Raw genomic sequence first — 22,012 nt, 5'->3', positions numbered from 1 at the left:
TCTGTCCAGCCTCCCCACTGAACAATTCCTGAGATGGGCAGCGGGTGCTGTGTACACAGTCTAATCAATAGTGCATGCGTGTGCACGCACGTGCATTTGTTTAGTCTTAATTTTATTTTATTTTTGCCACAAGTAGGCTTACATTAATACTGCAATGAAGCTACTGTGAAAATCCCCTAGTCGCCACACTCCGGCGCCTGTTCGGGTTACATTGAGGGAGAATCTAGCACGGCCAAACCAACACGTCTTTTGGACAGTGGGAGGAAACTGGAGCATCCGGAGGAAATCCATGTGGACAACGGGGAGAACGTGCACACCCCACACAGACGGTGAGGTGAGCCGGGATTCGAACTCGGTCCCTGGCTGCCATAAGGCAGCGGTGCTAACCACTGTGCATGTGTGTGTATGTGTGCATACATGTGTGTGTCAATGTGCATGTGTTTGTATATGCATATACATACATGTGTATATAATATATAAATGTGTATATATGTATGTGTGTTATACATATATATGTATGTGTGTGTACGTTATACATGTGTGTGCACATGCGTGTGAGTGTATGTGGTTTGCCATGAACACAGTGGGTGGCATTTTCCCATTCCACCCGCCACGGGAATTATAACAGGCCATGCAAAAGTCCGGTGACCTTGGATGGGAAGTTCTGGCCTTGAGGCAAACGCAGCTGAAAAATCCCACCCAGTTTATTTGCTCACTGTTTGTGAGTGAGGGTTGGGAAGATGTTGGACGTTTTCGACGAGCTGTAAAACCTCTCCTGTCAGGGGACACCCTGCTCTTCCAACAAATCCCAAGTTTCACCCTCATCCCATGGCGGTCGCCAGCACCAGGTCGAACGCAGACAATCACAGGTTAATGGTCGGGGGCTCCCAGGCGGAGGTTGGCACCCGCTTCGCACTCCTACCCGAGTGTCACGATACCTCGCTTCCCCAGTTAGACATTGGCATAGCTCAACACAGTAGAAATTGTACACATGGACCCGCTCAGTGGGCAGCACTGGGCCCAGTCCTCTGCCAGGAGTTACCCTCCATCGCAAATGACCCTGGTCTGTGCCCCTCCCGACACTGGACAGTGACCCATTTCCTCTGGGTATTGTGGCGACAGGTGAGAAACTCTGAGAAATTTGTGATTGGCACGCTGGGTTAAATTTGTGGATCCACACACCATCTGTACTGGTACCAAGTTGCCACCCTGGGCTCTCCTGCTTGTCCTCCCCATAAAGTATATCCTGCTTACACCCATCTCCCCCCCCAATCTTTCTGCCCCTCCCCACCAACACCCGTCCTGGTACTCTCCTTCAATGCCAACTCCCTCAACCCTTTGCCCCATCCTTACTCCGTCACACCCTTGACCAAACCCACTGGACTCCATAATGTTGACCCCCCCCTTCCCTCCCCCTCCTCTGGGCAGATGGTAGGTTGGTGCCATCTCGGTCAAGCCAATAGTTCCCAGAGCCAGGTGTTCACCCCACACACATCTTGTCCAGTGCCGGGCGCTGATGTGGGGAAGGGGGGGATGGGAGAGTTCACATGTGCCTCTTCATGTGGAGCGCCAGGTGGTCCGACCTGGAGAAAGCCCGCTCGCACAGGTGGCACTGGAAGGGCCGGTGGCCCGTGTGCTTGCGGTAATGGCGGGTCAGTTCATCGGAGCGGGCAAACTTCCAGCTGCAGCCTTCCCAGGTGCACTGATAGGGCTTCTCGCCTGCAATGGGAAAGACGAGACAAACTGGGATTACAGAAAGAAACGTGCTGCCAAAGTTTTTCATCTCCGACTCATCAGGACAAAAACGCAAGAATGCCAAATTTCAAAGTGGGATGCAACCATTCACAGACTACAAGGGTGGGGCGGGGGGGGGGGGGGGGGGGGGGTGGAAACAAAAGTTGCCAATTAGTTGGCAAGACAACATGGACTATGGTGGGAGTTGAGAGCAGGTATCCGATACAGAATATGGTGGGAGTTATACCTACACAAATCTACAGATAGGCTCCTCGCCTCTGCAGACAAGAGGAACATGCCCAGGCATTCTGATTGGTCAAGGTGTTACCATGGAGAATGCACCAAGGAACCACTGTCCTCTAAGCTTTTGTTTCATTCAAAAAAGGCATAATACCGGGACAGGTTCGTTTTGCCTGCAGAGACAAAGTCTAAATGTATGAATATCTGTAGATTCCAGCAGGTATAACTTCCACCATATTCCATATCGGATTCCTGCTCCTAATTCCCAAGTCACACCAAATTCCTGCTTTCCACAGCAAGACGGATATGGGACAGAATGAAGGAATTGCATTGCCGTAGCACCTTTCACAACCTCAACCAACAATGAATTATTGTTGATGGAAAAGACGGCAGCCATTTTGTGCACAGCAAGCTCCCACACACAGTGACGTGATGATGAACTGGGCACGGCTGCAGCTGAGGGGTTGGGGGGGGTGGGCGGTGGCAGGAGATAAATATCAACCAGGAAGAACTCCAAACGATCTCCTTCCAAACAGCACAGGGGCACGCTCTCGCTTTCCAGCTGAAGCGACCAATCCCCTCCAGTGGACCAACCTGGAATCTCAGATGGGAAACCCACAATCCTCAGGGTCAGTGCTAACTCCGTCACAGCTGGCCAGAGGTGAGGAGAAAGCAACTTTATCCCCCTGGGCCCTGAGGGACACTGTCGAGTTTTCAAGAAGGGGATGGATAGATTTTGGATGGATAGTGGGTGAAAAACAGGCACGACAGATGAGCTATGATTTAATTGGGTGGCAGAACAGACTCGAGGGACTGAATGGACTACATTAGCTGTAGTTCAGTGAATTGCTACAAAACGTTGGAGGCAGTTTAGAGGAGGTTCGATTCCGGGGTTGGAAGGGTTTATTTATTAGTGACACAAGTAAGGCTTGCATTAACACTGCAACGAAGTTACTGTGAAATTCCCCTAGTCACCACATTCCAGCACCTGTTCGGGTACACAGAGGAAGAATTTAGCACGGCCAATGTACACTAACCAACACGTCTTTCAGACTATGGGAGCAAACTGGAGGAAACCCATGCAGGCACGGGGAGAACATGCAGACTCCGCACCAACAGTGACCCAAGCCAGGAATCGAACCCAGATCCTTGGCACTGTGAGGCAGCAGTGCTATCCACTGTGCCAACGTGCCATCCACATTTTGACGTATGTGGAGATGTATGGAGCTTTGGAGAGGGTACAGAAAAGATTTACCAGGGTGTTGCCCAGGTATGGAGGGCATTGGCTAATGAGGTGAGGTTGGAGAAACTTGGTTTGTTCTCATTGGAACGACGGGGGTTGAGGGGAGACCTGATAGAAGTCTACAAGATTATGAGAGGCATGGACAGAGTGGATAGTTAGAAGCTTTTTCCCCAGGGTAGAAGAGTCAATTACCGGGTGGGAAGAGGCTTAAGGTGCGAGGGGCAAGTTTTAAAGGAGATGTACAAGGCACGCAGAGAGTGGTGGGTGCCTGGGACTGGCTGCCAGGGGAGGTAGTGGAAGTAGATATGATATTGACTTTTAAGGGGCATCTGGACAAATACATGAATAGGATGGAAATAGAGGGATATGGTCCCCAGAAGGGTAGGGGGTTTCAGTTCAGTCAGGCAGCATGGTCAGTACAGGCTTGGAGGGCCGAAGGGCCTGTTCCTGTGCTGTAATTTTCTTTGTTCTATTAAACAGTTTGGGCTTGTACTCACTGGAATTTAGAAGGATGAGGGGGGTGGGAATCTGATCGAGGCATATAAAATACTAAAAGGGATTGATAACAGTAAATGTAGATCAAATGTTTCCCCTTATGGGACAATCTTGAACAAGAGGTCACAGGTATAGGGTGGGAGGCGGTAGATTTAAAACTGAGATGAGGAGGAACTACTTCTCACAAGAGGGGGGTGAATTTGTGGAACTCACTGCCCCATAGTGCGGTGGAGTCTGAATCAGTGAATGGTTTCAAGAAGGAGATGGATATATTTCTGATAAATAAAGGGGTACAGGAAATAGGTGGGGAGATGGATTAGAGACCAGGAGAGATCAGCCATGATCTGATCGAATTGTGGAGCAGGCTCGAAGGGCTAAATTTGCCGACTTCTGCTCCTAATTCCTATGTTTGTATGTTGATATCTTGAGCTATATCCTTTAGCTAACATCACTATTTATTAGTGTCACAAGTAGGCTTACATTAACACTGCAATGAAGCTACTGTGAAAATCGCCACACTCCTGCACCTGTTCGGGTACACTGAGGGAGAATTTAGCACGGCCAATGCACCCTAACCAGCATTTACGGACTGCGTGAAGAAACTGGAGCACCTAGAGAAAACCCACACAGACATGGGGAGAATGTGCAAACTCCACACAGACAGTGACCCAAGTCGGGTATCGAACCCGGGTCCCTGGCACTGTGGGGCAGCAGGGCCACCATGCTGCCAAGCATGAATAAAAGAATTATAGAATCCCTACAGTGTAGAAGGAGGCCATTCAGCCCATCCAATCTGCAACGACCACAATTTCATCTAGTCCCTATCCCCGTAACCCCATGCACTTCCCCTCTCCAGTCCCCCTGACACTGAGGGGCAATTTAGCACGGCCAATCCACCTAAAACTGCACGTCTTTGGATGGTGCGGGGAAACCGGAGCACCCAGAGGAAACCCACGCAGACACGGGGAGAATGTGCACGCGGACAGCGACCCGAGCTGGGAAACCGAACCCGGGTCACTTTTGAGTTTGGGATGAGCTTGAGGTGATTTGACACCGTTGCTTTGTTTCCTGGTAGATTTATTATCAACCAATTTCCTTGTGTGTGGGAGGTGAGCATGTTTAATATTGTCGCTGCAACTTCCTACACGGTGGGCTGTTTCAGAAAGGTTGGTGATGCCTTTGACGGCACCCAGCTCAACAGAGTGGGCACTCTGCCAACGTCGTTACCTGTGTGGGTACGGTGATGGGCCTTTAAGTGCGAGCTCTTGGTGTAAATCTTGCCGCAGCCCGGGTAGTCGCAGGTGTGGGTGGTGACCCTTTTCCGGACCCACGTCTTCCGGCTCCGTTTCAGCTTGGCCTCCTCTGGCGCGGCGGAGGGTGGCACGTGTGCCAAGAGGGAGGGAGCAGGGGGGAGGACTGTGCCCTGGGCTGGGTGGGCCGCCTTGAGGTTGGACATGTAGAAGTGGACCTGCCCCTGGTACTGGTGGGGGGGCTGGTGCGGGTAGTAGGAGGGGTAGCGGGTCAGGACATGGTAGCCCAGGGGCGCCTGCTGCTGGAGCTGGTGGTGGGGGTATCGATAGTTCTGGGGAATCGGGAACTGATTCATCGGCTGGGGCCTGGGGCCCCCCAGGGCTGGATCCACCTGCGTGTAGAACTGTCGGCCCAGGGGGACCGGCGCAGGGCTCCTTGGCATCAGGGCGGGCTTCTCGTCCACCAGCGGATTGGCAGAGGGGGCGGCGGAGGTCATCATGGCCTGCTTCGGAAAGCCATGCCCGCCGCCATTGCCCGTCAGAATGTGCGAGCGGTCCACCAACTTCTCCAGGCCTGGGACTGGCACACTGTGATCCGCCGCCGTCCCTAAATTGGTGTAGGTTTTGCTCTGAGGGTCAATGCAATTGGTCTGACTGCCCAGTTGACCAGTCTGGACGTCAGAAGCCAACAGTTCAGCCACGAGGCTGGTCCGCGGGGCGTCGGAGCCATCCCAGTCCATGACCTGCTCGCTCTCCTCCTTCACCTTGGCACCGCAGCTCCCTGTCCCATCTGCCAGCGGGTAGCCGGTGGGCGCCGGCGGGCTGGCATTGGCCTCCCCGTTGGAAAGGTCCGACAGAAAGAAGTCCAGGTCCAGGTACGAGCCAAAATCGTCATCTTCCCGCTTGATCTGGTCGGGCGTGAGGAGGGGGGTGGCGACCTCCTCGCTGGAGTCCTTCACGGGATTGAGCTTTGCGGAGCTGCCGTCCACTTCCCACCACTGCAAAACAAAACCAAACATCAGTCGCCGTGTTCAAGCCAGATTACGGAGCAGGATTCCTTCCCCCCTCCCCTCAGGGTTAAGGAAATGGTGCTCCATCTCGGGATAGACCCACCCAGCAATATTCCCCAGCCCCACCCACATCTCCACTCCCTGTGACACCCAGCGACACCCCCACCCCGGGCAAAGACACCTACGCCAGACTCCTATTTATTGACTGTAGCTCAGCCTCCAACACCAATATTCCTACGAATGATACAGGGAATCTGCTGCAGCAACAATAATCCCTCCCTCAATGTGAATAAAACAAAAAGAGATTGTCATCGACGTCAAGAAGCGTAAAGGAGAATCAACAGACAAAGTAGAAAGGGTCGAGAGATTCAAGTTTTTAGGTGTCCAGATCACCAACAACCTGTCCTGGTTCCCCCCATGTTGACACTACAGTTAAAAAAGCCCCACCAATGCCTCCACTTTCTCAGAGGACGAAGGAAATTTGGCATGTCAACTGCAACTCTCATCAACTTTTACAGATGCACTGTAGAAAGCATTCTTTCTGGTTGTATCACAGCTTGGTATGGGCTCCTGCTCTGCCCAAGAACGCAAGGAACTACAAAAGGTCATGAATGTAGCCCAATCCATCACATAAACCAGCCTCCCATCCATTGACTCTGTCTACACTTCCCGCTGCCTCGGCAAAGCAGCCAGCATAATTAAGGACCCCGGACGTTCTCTCTCCCGCCTTCTTCCGCCGGGAAAAAGGTACAAGAGTCTGAGATCACGTACCAACTGATTCAAGAACAGCTTCTTCCCTGCTGCTGACAGACAGATTCAATGAGTGGGCAAGAAATTGTGGAATTCATGTGGAAAAATTGTGAAGTTATCTACTTTGGCAGGAGGACTAAAGCAATTCTTAAATAGAGGATAGAAAGTTTAGATGCACAAAGAGAATCCTCGTCAATAAGTCACTGAAGACTAACATTCAGGTACAGCACGGGGTTAGATACAGAGTAAAGCTCCCTCTACACTGTCCCCCATCAAACACTCCCAGGACAGGTACAGCACAGGGTTAGATACAGAGTAAAGCTCTTTGGAAGGTTAGTGGAACGTTAGCCTTTATCACAAGAGGATATGTGTACAGGAGTAGTGAGGTCTTGCTTCAATTGTGCAGAAGCTTGGTTAGACTGCAGCTGGAGTAGAGTGTGCAGTTTAATCCCCTCTCCTTAGAAAGGAGATTATAGCCAGAGGGAATGCAAGAAAGGTTTACCAGACCTATTCTGGGGATGGTGGGACTGTTTTCTGTAGGGAGTTGGGGCTAACTGGGCCTGTACTCTTGAGAAATCCAAGGAATGGCAGGTGATCTCATTAAACCCTCCAAAATACTTAAAGGAATGGACCAAAAGATGTAGGAGTAAATGTAGGCCATTCGACTCATCAAATCGAAAGGCAGAGCAGACAAGATCATGACTGACCCAACACGGTAATTCTCAACTCCACTTTCCTGACTTATCCCCATGATAGATGCAGGTAAGATGTTTATTTTGGTTGGGGAAGGTCTTGAATCAGGGAGCACATTTCAAAGTAAAGGGGGGAAACCATTAGAACTGAGATAAGGAAACATTACTTTCTGTCTCTGTGGGTTTCCTCCCGGTGCTCCAGTTTCCTCCCACACTCCAAAGATGTGTAGGTTAGGTGGATTGGCCGTGCTAAATTGCCCCTTAGAGTCAGGGGGAATTAGCAGGTCAAACAGATGGGGTCACGGGAATGGGGTCTGGATGTGATTGTTGTTGGTGCAGACTTGATGGGCTGAATGGCCTCTTTCCGCACCATAGGGATTGTATGATTTTATTCCGAGGATTGGGAATCTTTGGAATTCTTTACCCCAGAGACTAAAAGCTCAGTCACTGAGTATGCTTAAAGCAAAGATTGACAGATTACTCAGTGTCATAACGGGATGTGGGGGATAGTGTGGTGAAAAGGGCATTAAAGGGGGTGATTAGCCATGATACTGAATGGCAGAGCAGGCTCAAATGGACTGAATGGCCTGTTGTGTTCTCCTCCCTAAAGCAGTACCCATTACTGAGCTGACAGAATCAGAATTATTGAGAGTCACACGAAATCCAGCTTCGATTCCTATCTCCCCTTTTGCAAAGCTTTGTTCCTGGTTATAAATTATGAATAGCTCACAGGTTTCCTGTTCCAATCGCTCGCACTGACCTGAACTGGCTTTTTATAATCCCTACATATTCAAATACAGTCAACTAAAGCTAACAGACGCTGGTGGTCAGAGCAGAGCTGCCAATCTCTCGGCAGTGAGGTACCCAGCCGCTCACAGAAGGCGATGCCCTGTATCCGTAGGCAGGCGTAACAGTGACTAGCTACGTGGGTCCCACAGGGCAGTGCCATGATATCTGTATAACCAGCTGCTCTCCTCTCCCTCTCACCCAATTTACAGTGGTTAGCACTGCTGCCTCACAGCGCCAGGGACCTGGGTTCGATTCCCAGCTTGGGTCACTGTCTGTGCGGAGTTTGCACATTCTCCCCGTGTCTGCGTGGGTTTCCTCTGGGTGCTCCGGTTTTCTCCCACATTCCAAAGATGTGTTGGATGGGTTGGATTGGCCATGCTAAATTGCCACCTTAGTGTCCAAAGATGACCCCCCCCACCTCCCCCTTTCTCCCCACTGATGACCATGAAACCATTGTTGATTGTCAGAAAAACCCATCTGGTTCCTTTAGGGAAGGAAATCTCCCATCTTACCCAGTCTGGCCTACATGCGAGTCCAGAGCCACAGCAATGTGGCTGACTCTTAACTGCCCTCGGGCAACTAGGGACGGGCAATAAAGGCTGGCCCAGCCAGCGGTGCCCGTGTACCACGAATGAATAAAAAAATGTTGGTCTCGGGCGCCACAGCAATGGGTGGACTGTTCCTCCCTCTCGTGTTTTGAATGTGGGATCTTGCTGTGCGTTGCCACCACCTCTCGACGGTCACCCACCAGCCGGGATGCACTCTGACATGTTTAAGAAACGCAAGTCCTTCTTTTAGCCGTCTCTAAGGGGGCCATTTAAGCTCCCGATCTTGGTATTGTCCCTTGCTTTGAGCTGGGAAGGTGTCACTGACACGAGCTCAGGGCGGCCATTATACTCTGGAGAGCTTTGCTCAGCCCAACCCCACCACCCACCCCCCTCCACCAGCTTGGAAATGATCAACATTGCCTAACTAGCCAATAAAATGGAGAAGTATCTGTTTATTCTGCAGGGTTGCTGTTGTGCAAGTCTCTTGGCACGGGTTCAAAGCCGAGAGGGAGACTTCAGGTGTGTCGCCCAGTCAGCAGTTCCGAACCTTGTTCAGACTTGTCCCAGGATCATGCACGCATTTTGCATCTTGGCTCCATCAGGGAGGTTGGGCTTCCAACCAACGTGGATGAGGAAGCGATGCCCCAGGCGAGGATTAGCTGTGCGTGCAGGCGGGCGGGCAGGGACTCTGGTTCGCTGAATATTTTGCAAAGGCCTTGGCTAGAGGCTGATTCAAATCATTCTGACGGCTGGGGGACGGAGAAGGCCCTCAGCCCTGCCTCCCCTCGACTGATGGGGGCAAAAGGTCAGTAGGCCCAGGCTCAGCCGCCCAAGTCAAAGGCCAGAACCCCACCTCGCTTATTTTGTAGCACGAGCTTTCGAAGCGCTGCTCCTTCATCGGGGGGAGCTTTCCGAAAGCTCGCGCTACCAAATAAACCTGTTGGACTTTAACCTGGTGTTGAGAGACTTCTTACTGTGCCCACCCCAGTCCAACACCAGCATCTCCACACCTCCCTTCAACACATAAATCCAGGCTGACATTCCCCGCAGTGCGGTACTGAGGGAGTGCCACACTGTCAGAGATGTTGTCTTTGCAATAAGGCGTAAAATGGATGCTCCGTCTGCCCGCTTGAGTCAACATAAAAGATCCTATGGCAGTCCTTTGAAGAAGTGGTTAAAAAAAGGGGTGGCATGGATATGATGGGCCGAAGGTCCTGTTTCCATGCTGTAAACTGCTATGATTCTATGACCCCCAAGAGCAAGGGCAGCTCCCAGCCAATATTCATCCCCCGCCTTTCATTCATCCTTTCATGGCCTAGTGATATTAATCGATGGACTGTTAAACCAGAAACTCAGCTAATGTTCTGGGGACCTGTGTTCGAATCCCACCGTGACAGATGGTGGAATTTGAATTCAATAAAAAAATCTGGAATTAAGAATCTACTGATGACCATGGAACCATTGTCGGAAAAACCCACCTGGTTCACTAATGTCCCTTTAGAGAAGGAAGTCTGCTGTCCTTACCTGTTCTGTCCTCCAGAGCACAACATAGAATCCCTACAGTGCAGAAGGAGGCCATTCAGCCCATCAAGCTGATACCAACAATAACCCCATGTATTTACCCTGCTACCTAAGGGGCAATTTAGCATGGCCAATCCGCCTAACCTGCGCATCTTTGGAGTGTGGGAGGAAACCCATGCAGACACAGGGAGAATGTGCAAACTCCATACAAACAGTCACCAGAGGTCAGAATCGAACCCGAGTCCCTGGCGCTGTGAGACAGCCATGCTAACCACTGTGTCACTGTGCCACCCTTAGTCAATGCTGTTTAGTCAATGATGTTTAACTGACATGTTAGTCAGTGGTGTTTAACTAATGTTAGTTAGTCAATGCTCTTTGGTTATGATGTTCATCAATGGTGTTTAATTAACACGTTAGTTAATGGTTTCTAACTAATTGGTTATGTTTATTTATTAGTTCACAAGTAGGCTCACATTAACACTGCAATTAAGTTACTGTGAAAATCCCCTAGTTGCCACACTCTGGCACCTGTTCAGGTACACAGGAGGGAGAATTTAGCACGGCCAATGCACCCAACCAGCCCGTCTTTCAGACAGCGGGAGGAAACCGGAGCACCCGGAGGAAACCCACGCAGACACGGGGAGAATGTGCAGACTCTGCACAGACAGACAGTGACCCAAGGCTGGGGGATCGAACCCTGGTCCCTGCTACTGTGAGGCAGCAGCACTAACCACTGTTCCGTCATGCCGTCCAGGTGTACGTCACACTGTTCTGTGTGCCGTAGGATGGAGGCATTCGAGAACAAGGGGATATCGATGAATTACACTGTGACCTGGGCTCATGCCTCTTTAAGCATGGAGTTATCTGTGATTGTCAATGATGACTCAAGCTACCCAAGAACAGTAAGAAGTCTCACAACACCAGGTTAAAGTCAAGAGGTTTATTTGGTAGCGCGAGCTTTCAGAGCGTTACCCCGTGAGGGTGCAGCGCTCCAAAAGCTCGCGCTACCAAATAAACCTGTTGGACTTTAACCTGGTGTTGAGAGACTTCTTACTGTGTTTACCCCAGTCCAACGCTGGCAACTCCACATCATGACTATCCAGGAACAGGTTAGACAGCATTGTATTCATATACTGGCAGTTTTATCATGCATGCTGTTTGCTCACACTCATTTAGAAACAGGATGTAGAAGAGCCATTATTTGCACTCAAGACTTGCAATCTGACTATCTCGCAATCCGTTTATATCAGGAGGTTCCCGCACCACACTGCAGGTCCGTCAGGATCCACAGACTGGCCGCACCACTCAACACGCAGAGGAAACAAAAATAAAACCCAGGCAGATACAAGAAAGTGTGCAAACTCCGCACTGTCAGTGACCCGAGCCGGGAATTGAACCCGGGTCCCTGGCGCTGCGAGGCAGCAGTGCTAACCACTGTGCCACCCAGACAAAACTAAAAACCCTGCAGACGTTGGAAATGTGAAAATAAAACCAGCGGCAGCTGGAGACGACCATAAGTTGGACAGCATCGTGAGCGAGCCTTGACTGAGTGGGCAACACTTGAAAGGGTGGTGATGGCCTAGTGGTTTATCGCCAGACTATTAATCCAGAAGCTCAGCTGATGTTCTGGGGGACCCGGGTTCGAATCCCGCCACGGCAGAGGGTGGAATTTTAATTCAATATAAAAAAATCTGGAATTAAGCATCTACTGATGACCCATTGTCGGAGAAATCCACCCAGTTCCCTTTAGGGAAGGAAATCTGCCGTCTTTACCTGGTCTGGCCTACATGTGACTCCAGAGCCACAGCAACGTGGTTGACTCTCAACTGCTCTCTGAAATAGCCTAGCAAGACATATTCAGTTCAAGGGCAACTAGGGATGGGCAATAAATGCCGGTCCAACTAGCAGTGCCCATGACTCACGAATGAATAAAAAGAAATCTGTCAGGGAATCGCGAATTTACTCTCACCCTGACACGGTCCACGGCACAGGCTGGGAGGGCCAAAGGCTATACATTTCTTTGTAATGTTTGATGCAGTGTATTACTGAATGAATGCTGCACTGTCAGAGATGCCATTTATTTCCTCTTTATTCTTCCACAGGATGTGGGCATCGCTGGCAAGGTTTGCTGCCCATCCCTAATGGCCCTCTGACAGGCTCGCTTGGCCATGAGAGAGCACCTTTAAGAGTCAACCAACACTGCTGTGGCTCTGGAGTCACATGTAGGCCAGACCGGGTAAGGACGGCAGTTTTCCCTCCCTAAAAAGGACATTAGTGACCCAGGTCAGGTTTTTCTGATGATCGAAGGTGAGTTTCACAGCATCATTAAATGAGACCGGCACAGTGGTTAGCACTGCTGCCTCACTGCACCAGGGACCCAGGTTCGATTCCCAGCTCGGGTCACTGTCTGTGTGGAGTTTGCACATTCTCCCTGTGTCTGCATGGGTTTCCTCCGGGTGCTCCGCTTTCCTCCCACAGTTCGAAGATGTGCGGGTTAGGTGGATTGGCCGTGCTAAATTACCCCTTAGTATCACGGGGTCTAGCTAGGGTAAATGCATGGGGTTGTGGGGATAGGGCCTGGGTGGGATTGTGATCAGTGCAGGCTCGATGGGCTGAATGGCCTCCATCTGCACTGCAGGATCCTATTGCTAGTTTCATTCTCCAGAAATATTAACTGACCAGCAGGGATTCGAACTCATGTTCCCCAGAGCACAAGTCAGAGGTCCCTGGATTACTTTGTCTGACATCATTATCACTAAGCCACCATCTCCTCCCAATTGGCAAGGGGACAATCAGGGATAAATGTTGGCCAGCCAGCTACTGGCTGAGGTTATTCATGAAAGGCCCCTTGCCTGAGGTGTAGCGATCCTCAGGCTAAATCAACCCACGTTCTCTGACAAAAAGCAGCAGAGCAACCTATGGTAACTGGCAGCACAGTGGCACTGCTGCCTCACGGTGCCAGGGACCCAGGTTCAATTTGGCGTGTCAGCTACGACTCTCACCAACTTTTACACATGCACCACAGAAAGCATTCTTTCTGGTTTTATCACAGCTTGGTACGGGCTCCTGCTCTGCCCAAGACCACAAGAAACTACAAAAGGTCATAAATGTAGCCCAATCCATCACGTAACCCAGCCTCCCATCCATTGACTCTGTCTACACTTCCCGCTGCCTCAGCAAAGCAGCCAGCATAATCAAGGACCCCACACACCCCGGACGTTCTCTCTTCCACCTTCTTCCATCGGTAAAAAGATACAAAAGTCTGAGGTCACGTACCAACCAACTCAAGAACAGCTTCTTCCCTGCTGCTGTTGAATTTTGAATGGACCTACCTTGCATTAAGTTGATCTTTCTCTACACCCTAGCTATGACTGTAACACTACATTCTGCACTCTCTCCTTTCCTTCTCTGTGAATGGTATGCTTTGTCTGTATAGCACGCAAGAAACAATACTTTTCATTACATGTTAATACATGTGACAATAATAAATCAAATCAATTCCAGCCTTGGGTCACTGTCTGTGCGGAGTTTGCACATTCTCCCCGTGTCTGCGTGGGTTTCCTCCGGGTGCTCCGATTTCCTCCCACAGTCCAAATATGTGTGGGTTAGATTGATCGGGCATGATAGACTGCCCCTTAATGTCAGAGGGGGATTAGGAGGGGTTACAGGATAGGACAGTTCCTGGTGGGATTGCTAGGGGTAAAAGCTCGATGGGCCAAATCTGCAGTGTAGATTCTATAGCTTTATATTCTATTGCATAGATTATTATCTAAATGGGGAGAGAATTCAGAAATTGAATGCACAAAAGGGACTTTAAGAGAATCTTGAACAATGACTCCAAAGTTAATGTGCAGGTTCAGTCGGCGGTTAGGAAGGCAAATGCAATGTTAGCGTTCATGTCGAGAGGGCTGGAATACAAGAGCAGGGATGTACTTCTGCGACTGTATAAGGCTCTGGTCAGACCCCATTTGCAGTATTGCGAGTAATTTTGGGCCCTGTATCCAAGGAAGGATGTGCTGGCCATGGAGGGGGTCCAGAAAGGGTTCACGAGAACGCTCCCTGGAATGATAAGCTTGAGGCATGAGGAGCATTTGAGGACTCTGGGTCTGGAAGGATGAAGGGGGAATCTCAGTGAAACTTACAGAATACTGAAAGGCCTGGACAGAGTGGATATGGGGAAGATGTTTCCATTAGCAGGAGAGACTAGGATCCGAGGGCACAGCCTCAGGAGTAAAGGGACAACCCTTTAGAACCGAGATGAAGAGAAATTTCTTCAGCCAGAGGGTGGTGAATCTGTGGAACTCTTTGCCGCAGAGGAGGCCGGATCATTGAGTGTCTTTAAGATAGAGACAGACAGATTCTTGATTGGTAAGGGGGTCAAAGGTTACGGGGAAAAGGAAGGAGAATGGGGTTGAGAAACATACGAACAAAGAACAATACAGCACAGGAACAGGTCCTTCAGCCCATCAAGTCTGTGACTCTATAATCTAATATTTCTTTGCCTCTACATGTTCCATATCCTTCCATTCTCTCCCTATTCATGTATCTATCCAGATGCTCCTTGAATGTTCTTATAGAATCTGCTTCCACCCCCTCCTCCAGCAGTGTGTTCCAGGCATTCGCCACCCTCGGCATAAAAAAAACTTGTCCCTTCCATCTCTTTTAAACTTTTCCCTTCTCACTCTCAACCTACACCCTCTGACCCTGACTATCCACTCTATCCATACCTGTCAGAATCTTATAAAGCTCTATCAGATCCCCCCTCAAGCTCTAACACTCCAATGAAAACAGTCAAAGTTTCTTCAACCTTTCTTCATACTCCATATCCTCCAAACAAGGCAACATCCTGGGAAATCTCTTCTGCGGCCGTTCTAATGTATTAACATCCTCCCCGTGGTGCGGTGACCAGAATTGTATACAATACTCCATATGCGGTCTAACCAAAGTCTTATACAGTTGCGACATGATTTTCTAATTCCTATACTCAACGCTCTGACTGATGAAGGCCAGCATCCCATTGGTCTTCTTGACCACCTTGTCCACCCGAGCTGCCACCTTCAGGGAACTGTGGATCTGCACACCTAGATCCCTCTGTATGCTAATATTTCTAAGGACTCTACTATTTACTGTATACTTTCCTTCTGCAGTAGATCTTCCAAATCGCATCACCTCACATTTGTCCGGGTTAAGTTCCATCTGCCACCTTTAGGCCCAGGTCTCCAGCTGATTTATATCCTGCTGTATCCTCCGACAATCCTCCTCACCCTATTCACCCCCCATAATTTTTGTATCATCTGTAAATTTATTAACCAGACCACCTACATTTCCCTCTAAATCATTTATATTACAAGCAGGGGCCCCAGCACTGATCCTTGTGGAACTCCGCTTGTCACAGACCTCCAGTACGCTTCCACTGCTACTCTCTGCTTTTTATGCCCAAGCCAGTTTTGTATCTATCTTACCAGCTCACCTCAGATCCCATATGACTTCTGTATCAGCCTGCCACGTGGAGGGGCCTTATTAAAGGCATTACTAAAGTCCATGTATACAACATCCACTGCTCTATCCTGTCAATTTCTCTTGTCACTTCCCAAACAACTCAATTACGTTTGTGAGACATGACTTCCCCTTCACAAAACCATGCTGCCTATCGCTAATAAGTCTTTTTTCCAGATGTGAGTACATCCTATCCCTAAGGATCTTCTCCAATAATTTCCCCACCACTGATCTAAGGCTAACAAACCTGAAATTTCCTGGATTGTCTCTTCTGCCCTTCTTAAAGAGAGGAACAATGTTAGCTACTCTCCAATCCTCTGGTTCCTCGCCCACAATTAAAGAGGAGACAAAGACTTTGGCCGAGTCCTCAGCAACTTCTCTCCTTGCCACTCAGTATTCTAGAATAGACTCTATCTGGCCCTGGGGACTTGTCTATCTTAATGTTTCTCAAAACCTCCTATAGCTTCTCCCCTTTTATCTCAACATGTCCTGGAACATCAACATCCTCCTTTCCAAACTCATCAACCACCATATCCTTCTCCTTTGTGAATACTGATACAATGTACCTCACCCACCTCATCCCTCCACCATCCTTGAGCGTGGACCAACCCTTTTTCTCTTTATCAGCCATAATCAAATGGTGGAGCAGATTTGATGGGCCGAATGGCCATTTTTGCTCCTACATCATACGGTCTCATGGTCTGTGCAAACTCAGAACCTCTGGGGCTGCAAACCCTACCCCAAACTGTTCCTGGTCAGGAATAGCGAGGGGCACACTCGGAATAAAGTGGAGCCTCCTGAGTGCCAACCAGCAGCTGGAGGATAGTGCCACATTGGCAAACACTCAAGGGTCACTCACTTCATCCCATTCACAATGACAGAAGCTCAGGCGAGAGAGAGAGGCACCAGTTTGCAACGGAGATAACCTCATTGCGACAGAGATCTGCAGGATGAGGAAGCTGCCTCGTTCACTCAGTGGGTTTTGGAATTCTCTACCCCAGTGGCTGCAACTGCTCACTCACTGAGGATCACATCAATCCTTAAGAGCACAGAAGAGGCCACTTGACCCATGGACTCTGACAGTGCATATTACCCATGGCCCTACACATTTAGCACGGCCAATCCACCTAACCTGCACATCTTTGGACACTAAGGGGCAATTTAGCATGGCCAATCCACCTAACCTGCACATCTTTGGACACTAAGGGGCAATTTAGCATGGCCAATCCACCTAACTCGCTTACCTTTGGAGTGTGGGAGGAAACTGGAGCCCCCAGTGAAAACACATGCAGACACAGGGAGAAAGTGCAAACTCCACACAGACAGTGACCTGAGGCTGGAACTGAACCTGGGGCCCTGGCACTATGAGGCAGCAGTGCTAACCACTATGCCACCGTGATGCACGTGTCACCCCCCCACACCCCCATGGGATATTGGAGTGGAGTGGAGTAGGACAAGGAGCTATGCAATGGAACGGGCAGCAGATATACCTGCTCCGATCGTTCAAAATCTCCAGCCGTGAGGTTATGCAAATCGACAGCAAGTCACCACAGCAATGAAACCTAATCTAACAGCTGCTGGCCACTGTTTAATAGGCTGATAGCAGAGGCAATGACAGGATACTTCCTGGAGCACCCTAGCTGTGTTTTACAATCTCTCTGTTGCCCCCGCAGCATCCCTCACCCCCCCCCCAACCCCCACCTCTTTTGGGCCTCTGTACTTTCACTGGGGAAACCGAGGCTCTTCCCACCAACCAGGAGGAGTTGCCCTACATTACCAAGCACTGCACGTAACCCACTGAGACACAATTAGTTCAAGATGACCACAAATGCACACACAGCCACGCCTCTCAAACAAAATACATTATCTCTCTTTAAATATTTGTAACTAGATATAGTAATCCATCTGGGATAGGCTGAGCTATATAATATAGATATAACGCTCCAGGGTACGACATAGTGGTTAGCACCATTGCCTCACGGCGCCAGGGACCCGGGTTCAATTCCGGGCTTGGGTCACTATCTGCGTGGAGTCTGCATGTTCTCCCTGTGTCTGCGTGGGTTTCCTCCAGGTGTTCCGGGTTCCTCCCACAGTCCAAAGACGTGCAGGTTAGGTTGCGTAGACGTGCTAAATTGCCCCTTAGTGTCAGGGGGACTAGCTAGGGTAAATGAGAGTTATGGGAATAGAGCCTGGCTGGAATGGTGGTCGGTACAGACTTGATGGGCCGAATGGCCTCCTTCCATTCTGTGATATAGGATATCTTATCTATTAAAGGGTCATTATGCTTGTGTGCGCCATACTTTGGTGGCTTGGAGGGAGACCTTCAGGTGGTGGCATTCCCAAGTATCTGCTGCCCCACCTTGTCCTTCCAGATGGTCGGGGCATCAAATTTGGAAGGTGCTATCAAATGGACCCTTGGTGAATTGCTGCAGTGCATCTTGTAGATGGTACACACGGCTGTTACTGAGTGTCGGTGGTGGAGGGAGTGGATGTTTGTGGATGGGGTGCCAATCACGCGGGGCTGCTTTGTCCTGGATGGTGTCGAGCTTCTTGAGTGTTGTTGGAGCTGCTCCCATCCAGGCAAGTGGGGAGTATTCCATCACACTCCCGACTTGTGCCTTGTAGATGGTGGACAGGCTCTGGGGAGTCAGGAGGGGAGTTACTTGCTGCAAGATTCCCAGCCTTTGACCCACTCTGGTAACCGCAGTATTTATACAGCTGGTCCAGTTGAGTTGCTGGTCAATGGTAACCCCCAGGATGGGGGATTCAGAGATGGCGAGGCTGATGAAAGTCTAAGGGGAGACGGTTAGATTCTCCCCGGACGGAGATGGGCATCGCCTGGCACTGGTGTGGTGAGGATGTAACTGAACAGCCCAAGCCCGAATGTTGCCCAGGTCAAACTACGGATTGTACGCCTGGTTCGGAAACTCGGGGGCGTTGGGGGGGGGGGGGGGGGGGGGGGGGTGCGGTGCAGGATGGGTGGGCAAGGAATGGGTGCGGGGAGGGGGAGTTGGTTGCTGGGGGTGCAGAGTGGCGGGGGGGGGGGTGGACTGGGTGGTGGATGCAGGGTGGAGGGGGTGTGGGAGAATGGGTGCCAGGGATGCAGGGTGGGGAGCAGAGAGAATGAAGAGGGGGTAAGTGTTGTTTCCTGATGGGTTGATCTTGTGAGGACGGAGGGATGGAATACTGGGCGACACTGGGGGCGTGGAGGCGATGGGTGCTGGGAGTGTGGGGTGTGGGCTGGGGGTGTGGGGTGTGCGCATTAGTGTGCTGGGTGAGGAATAGAATACCAGGGGAGACACTGGAGTTTTTCACTTGTTCTTTAGTGAAAGCTGAGATAAAGCTCTCCGATGGTTGGTTTTTTTTGTACAGTTACATTCACAGCAAGAGGTTCTCACTGAGGATAATAATGAAGTATTTCATTTCTTAAAATATCTTTGATATTCACTGGGTGGAGAAACTGGGCTGGCTATGGGGGGGGTGGGGGAAGGGTTGCACAATTAATCAGTCAACAATGCTACAGCTACTGCACCCACCCACCCTCCCCCCCGCTACCCCGCTCAGAGAGACTGCATCAGAGCTGAATCTTAAAATCAGAGAATCTCCGCAGTGCAGATGGAGGCCATTCAGCCCATCAAGCCTGCACGGACTCTCTGAAAGAGCATCTCACACAGGCCCACTCCCCGCGCCATCCCTGTAACATTTTTACCATGGCCAATCCACCTAACCTGCACATCTTTGGACTGTCGGAAGAAACCAGAGGAAACCCATGCAGACATGGGGAGGATGTGCAAGTTCCACACAGACAGACGGTCACCCAAGGATGGGATTGAACCGGTGTCCCCGGTTCACCGTGAGGCAGCAGTGCTAACTGCCCTGACCGATGATCAAATTTGAATTCAATAAAAAGCTGGAATTAAAAGCCTAAGGGGAAGGAAATCTGCCACCCTCGCTTGGCCTGGTCTACACGTGACTCCGAATCCACAGCAACATGGCCTAGCCTGCCACTCAGTTCAAGGGCAATTAGGAATGGGCAATAAATGCTACCCCATAGAACAAATGGATTTATTTCGAAGGTAGGAGTTGTAACAAGCTTTACGACACAAAAACATATCACAAGGACCCACACAGAAGCAAGATGTGACACGTCACGCACACAGGCCTGAGTGCGTGTGCGACTGCGTCAGTGTGTGCGTGACTCTATTCCTGGTGACATCAGAACACGATGGTAATGAAAGCAAAAACATAAATATCTATCTAAATAAAAGTCTTACATTTAAATAACACCTTGTGTGGCCCCAGAGCATCTCAAAGCCAATGAAAGTGCGGCAATTGTTACAAACAAAGCAGCCAGTTTGCACGCAGCAATAACCCACAAACAGCAGCGTGATAACAATCAGATACTCCATGCTGTTGGGAGAAGGATAAACACTGGCCAGAACTTTAAAATAGTGGCACTGGCACCTTTCATAAGATGTGGATGTGCCAGCGTTGGACTGGGGTAAACACAGTAAAAAGTCTGACAACACCAGGTTTAAGTCCAACCGATTTATTTGATAGTAAACTCACTAGCTTTCGGGGTTAGTCCCTTTATCAGGTGAATGGAAGGTTCTCTCCATTCACTTGACGAAGGGACTTACCCCGAAAGCTAGTGAGTCTACTATCAAATAAAATCGGTTGGACTTAAACCTGGTGTTGTCAGACTTTTTACTACCTTTCATAAGAACAGGGTGGCACAGAGATTAGCACTGCTGCCTCACCACACCAGGGATCCGAGTTCAATTCCACCCTCGGGTGACTGTCTGTGCAGAGTCTGCATATTCTCATCGTGTTTCCTTTGGGTGCTCTGGTTTCCTCCCAAGACCAAAAGATGTGCACGATGGGTGGATTGGTCATGTTAAACGTATAGGGTTACAGGGACCAGAGTAGAGGAGAGGTCCTGGGTGAGATGCTCCATCGGAGGTAAATCAGTGCAGAGTCGATGGCCTCTTTCTGCACTGTAGGGATTGTATTCTAAGTTTATTTATTAATGACACAAGTAGGCTTACATTAACACTGCAATGGTTACTGTGAAAATCAGCTAGTCACCACACTCCAGTGCCTGCTCAGGTACACTGAGGGAGAATTTAGCACAGCCAATGCACCCTAACCAGCACGTCTTCAGACTGTGGGAGGAAACCAGAGCACCTGGAGGAAACCCACACAGATATGGGGAGAACGTGCATACTCTGCACAAATAGTGACCCAAGCTGGGAATTGAACCCGGGACCCTGGCGCTGAGAGGCAGCAATGTTAGCCACCTCTTCCTTCTGACTGAGGAACTTAAAACCCCTGCGGAAAGACTTACATCGTAATGTTACATTTCTGAGTGTTAAAAGGCTACAGGAGAAAGACTTCTTAGCTGGGTTCTCCTGACCTGGTATTATAAGGGTACAAATCTCAGTCAGTCTCACCCAACTGTAAGTCACCTCTATCTGACCTCCAAGGTTCACTCATGTCAATGGCTTGATATCATGTGGCCTTCAGAGGTCCCATCATCACAAACACAGCTGGCCATGTATGTTACACGCTGCACCTCCCTCTAAAACAACACAGAACCAGCAACACCATAGGTGAGCTGCCAATATATTCAACAATATTAGTTTTGAGTGAGTCACAGTCAGTGCTTTAATCCTCGAACCTTACTGATACCATAAAGTTTACTGCTCCCACCATTACTGAAAGTCAGGCCTTCAGCTGCTTAGGCCACAGGCTCCTGAAATCTCCCATAATCCCCACAGTGCAGAAAGAGACCATTCGGCCCATCAAATCTGCACCAACTCTCCAGAACAGCATTCCACCCAGGCCTTTCCCTCCACCCTTTGCATTTAGCATGGCCAACCCACCTAACCCGCACATCTTTGGACACTAAGGGGTAATTTAGCATGGCCAACCCACCTAACCCGCACATCTTTGGACACTAAGGGGTAATTTAGCATGGCCAATCCACCTATTCTACAAATTTTTGGAGTGTGGGAGGAAACCGGAGCACCCGGTGAAAATCCACACAGACAGTGGGAGGATATGCAAATTCCACACAGACAGACAGTCACCCAAGGCCACAACTGAACCCAGGTCTCTGGCACTGTGAAGCAGCAGTGCTAACCCCTGTGCCATCTTTACACCTTTGCTTCCCCCTGAAGATGCTCCTTAAAAATAACTCTTTGAACAAGCTTGGTTACTGGTCGACGCCCAGCCTAAAATC

General features: G+C 49.9%; 1 protein-coding gene across 1 annotated transcript; it reads right to left on the bottom strand.

The window, feature by feature from the left end:
* Window positions 1-1,305: 1,305 nt before the first annotated feature.
* LOC145360892 (uncharacterized) lies at window positions 1,306-5,981 on the bottom strand. Its single transcript, XM_080216394.1, has 2 exons — window positions 4,940-5,981; window positions 1,306-1,719 (listed from the first exon to the last, which is right to left on the bottom strand). Exons 1-2 carry the CDS (start codon window positions 5,979-5,981, stop codon window positions 1,544-1,546), a joined length of 1,218 nt encoding a protein of 405 aa, XP_080072520.1. The 3' UTR covers window positions 1,306-1,543.
* Between the last annotated feature and the right edge of the window lie 16,031 nt (window positions 5,982-22,012).

The sequence above is a fragment of the Carcharhinus amblyrhynchos genome, chromosome 33, assembly GCF_965287045.1.
Source record: "Carcharhinus amblyrhynchos chromosome 33, sCarAmb.v2.hapA, whole genome shotgun sequence".
Classification (NCBI taxonomy): Eukaryota; Metazoa; Chordata; class Chondrichthyes; order Carcharhiniformes; family Carcharhinidae; genus Carcharhinus; species Carcharhinus amblyrhynchos.
The sequence above is the reverse complement of the archived record's forward strand: the minus strand, read 5'-3'. Positions and strand labels throughout refer to the sequence as shown.

What these genes read in the sequence shown, in the direction of transcription:
- LOC145360892 (XM_080216394.1), bottom strand. Translation starts at nt 5,981, where the DNA reads ATGTTTGGTTTTGTTTTGCAGTGGTGGGAAGTGGACGGCAGCTCCGCA. An exon ending in CCATCACCGTACCCACACAG is followed by an intron (nt 1,720 to 4,939) that starts GTAACGACGTTG and finishes TTCCCATTGCAG; the next exon opens with GCGAGAAGCCCTATCAGTGC.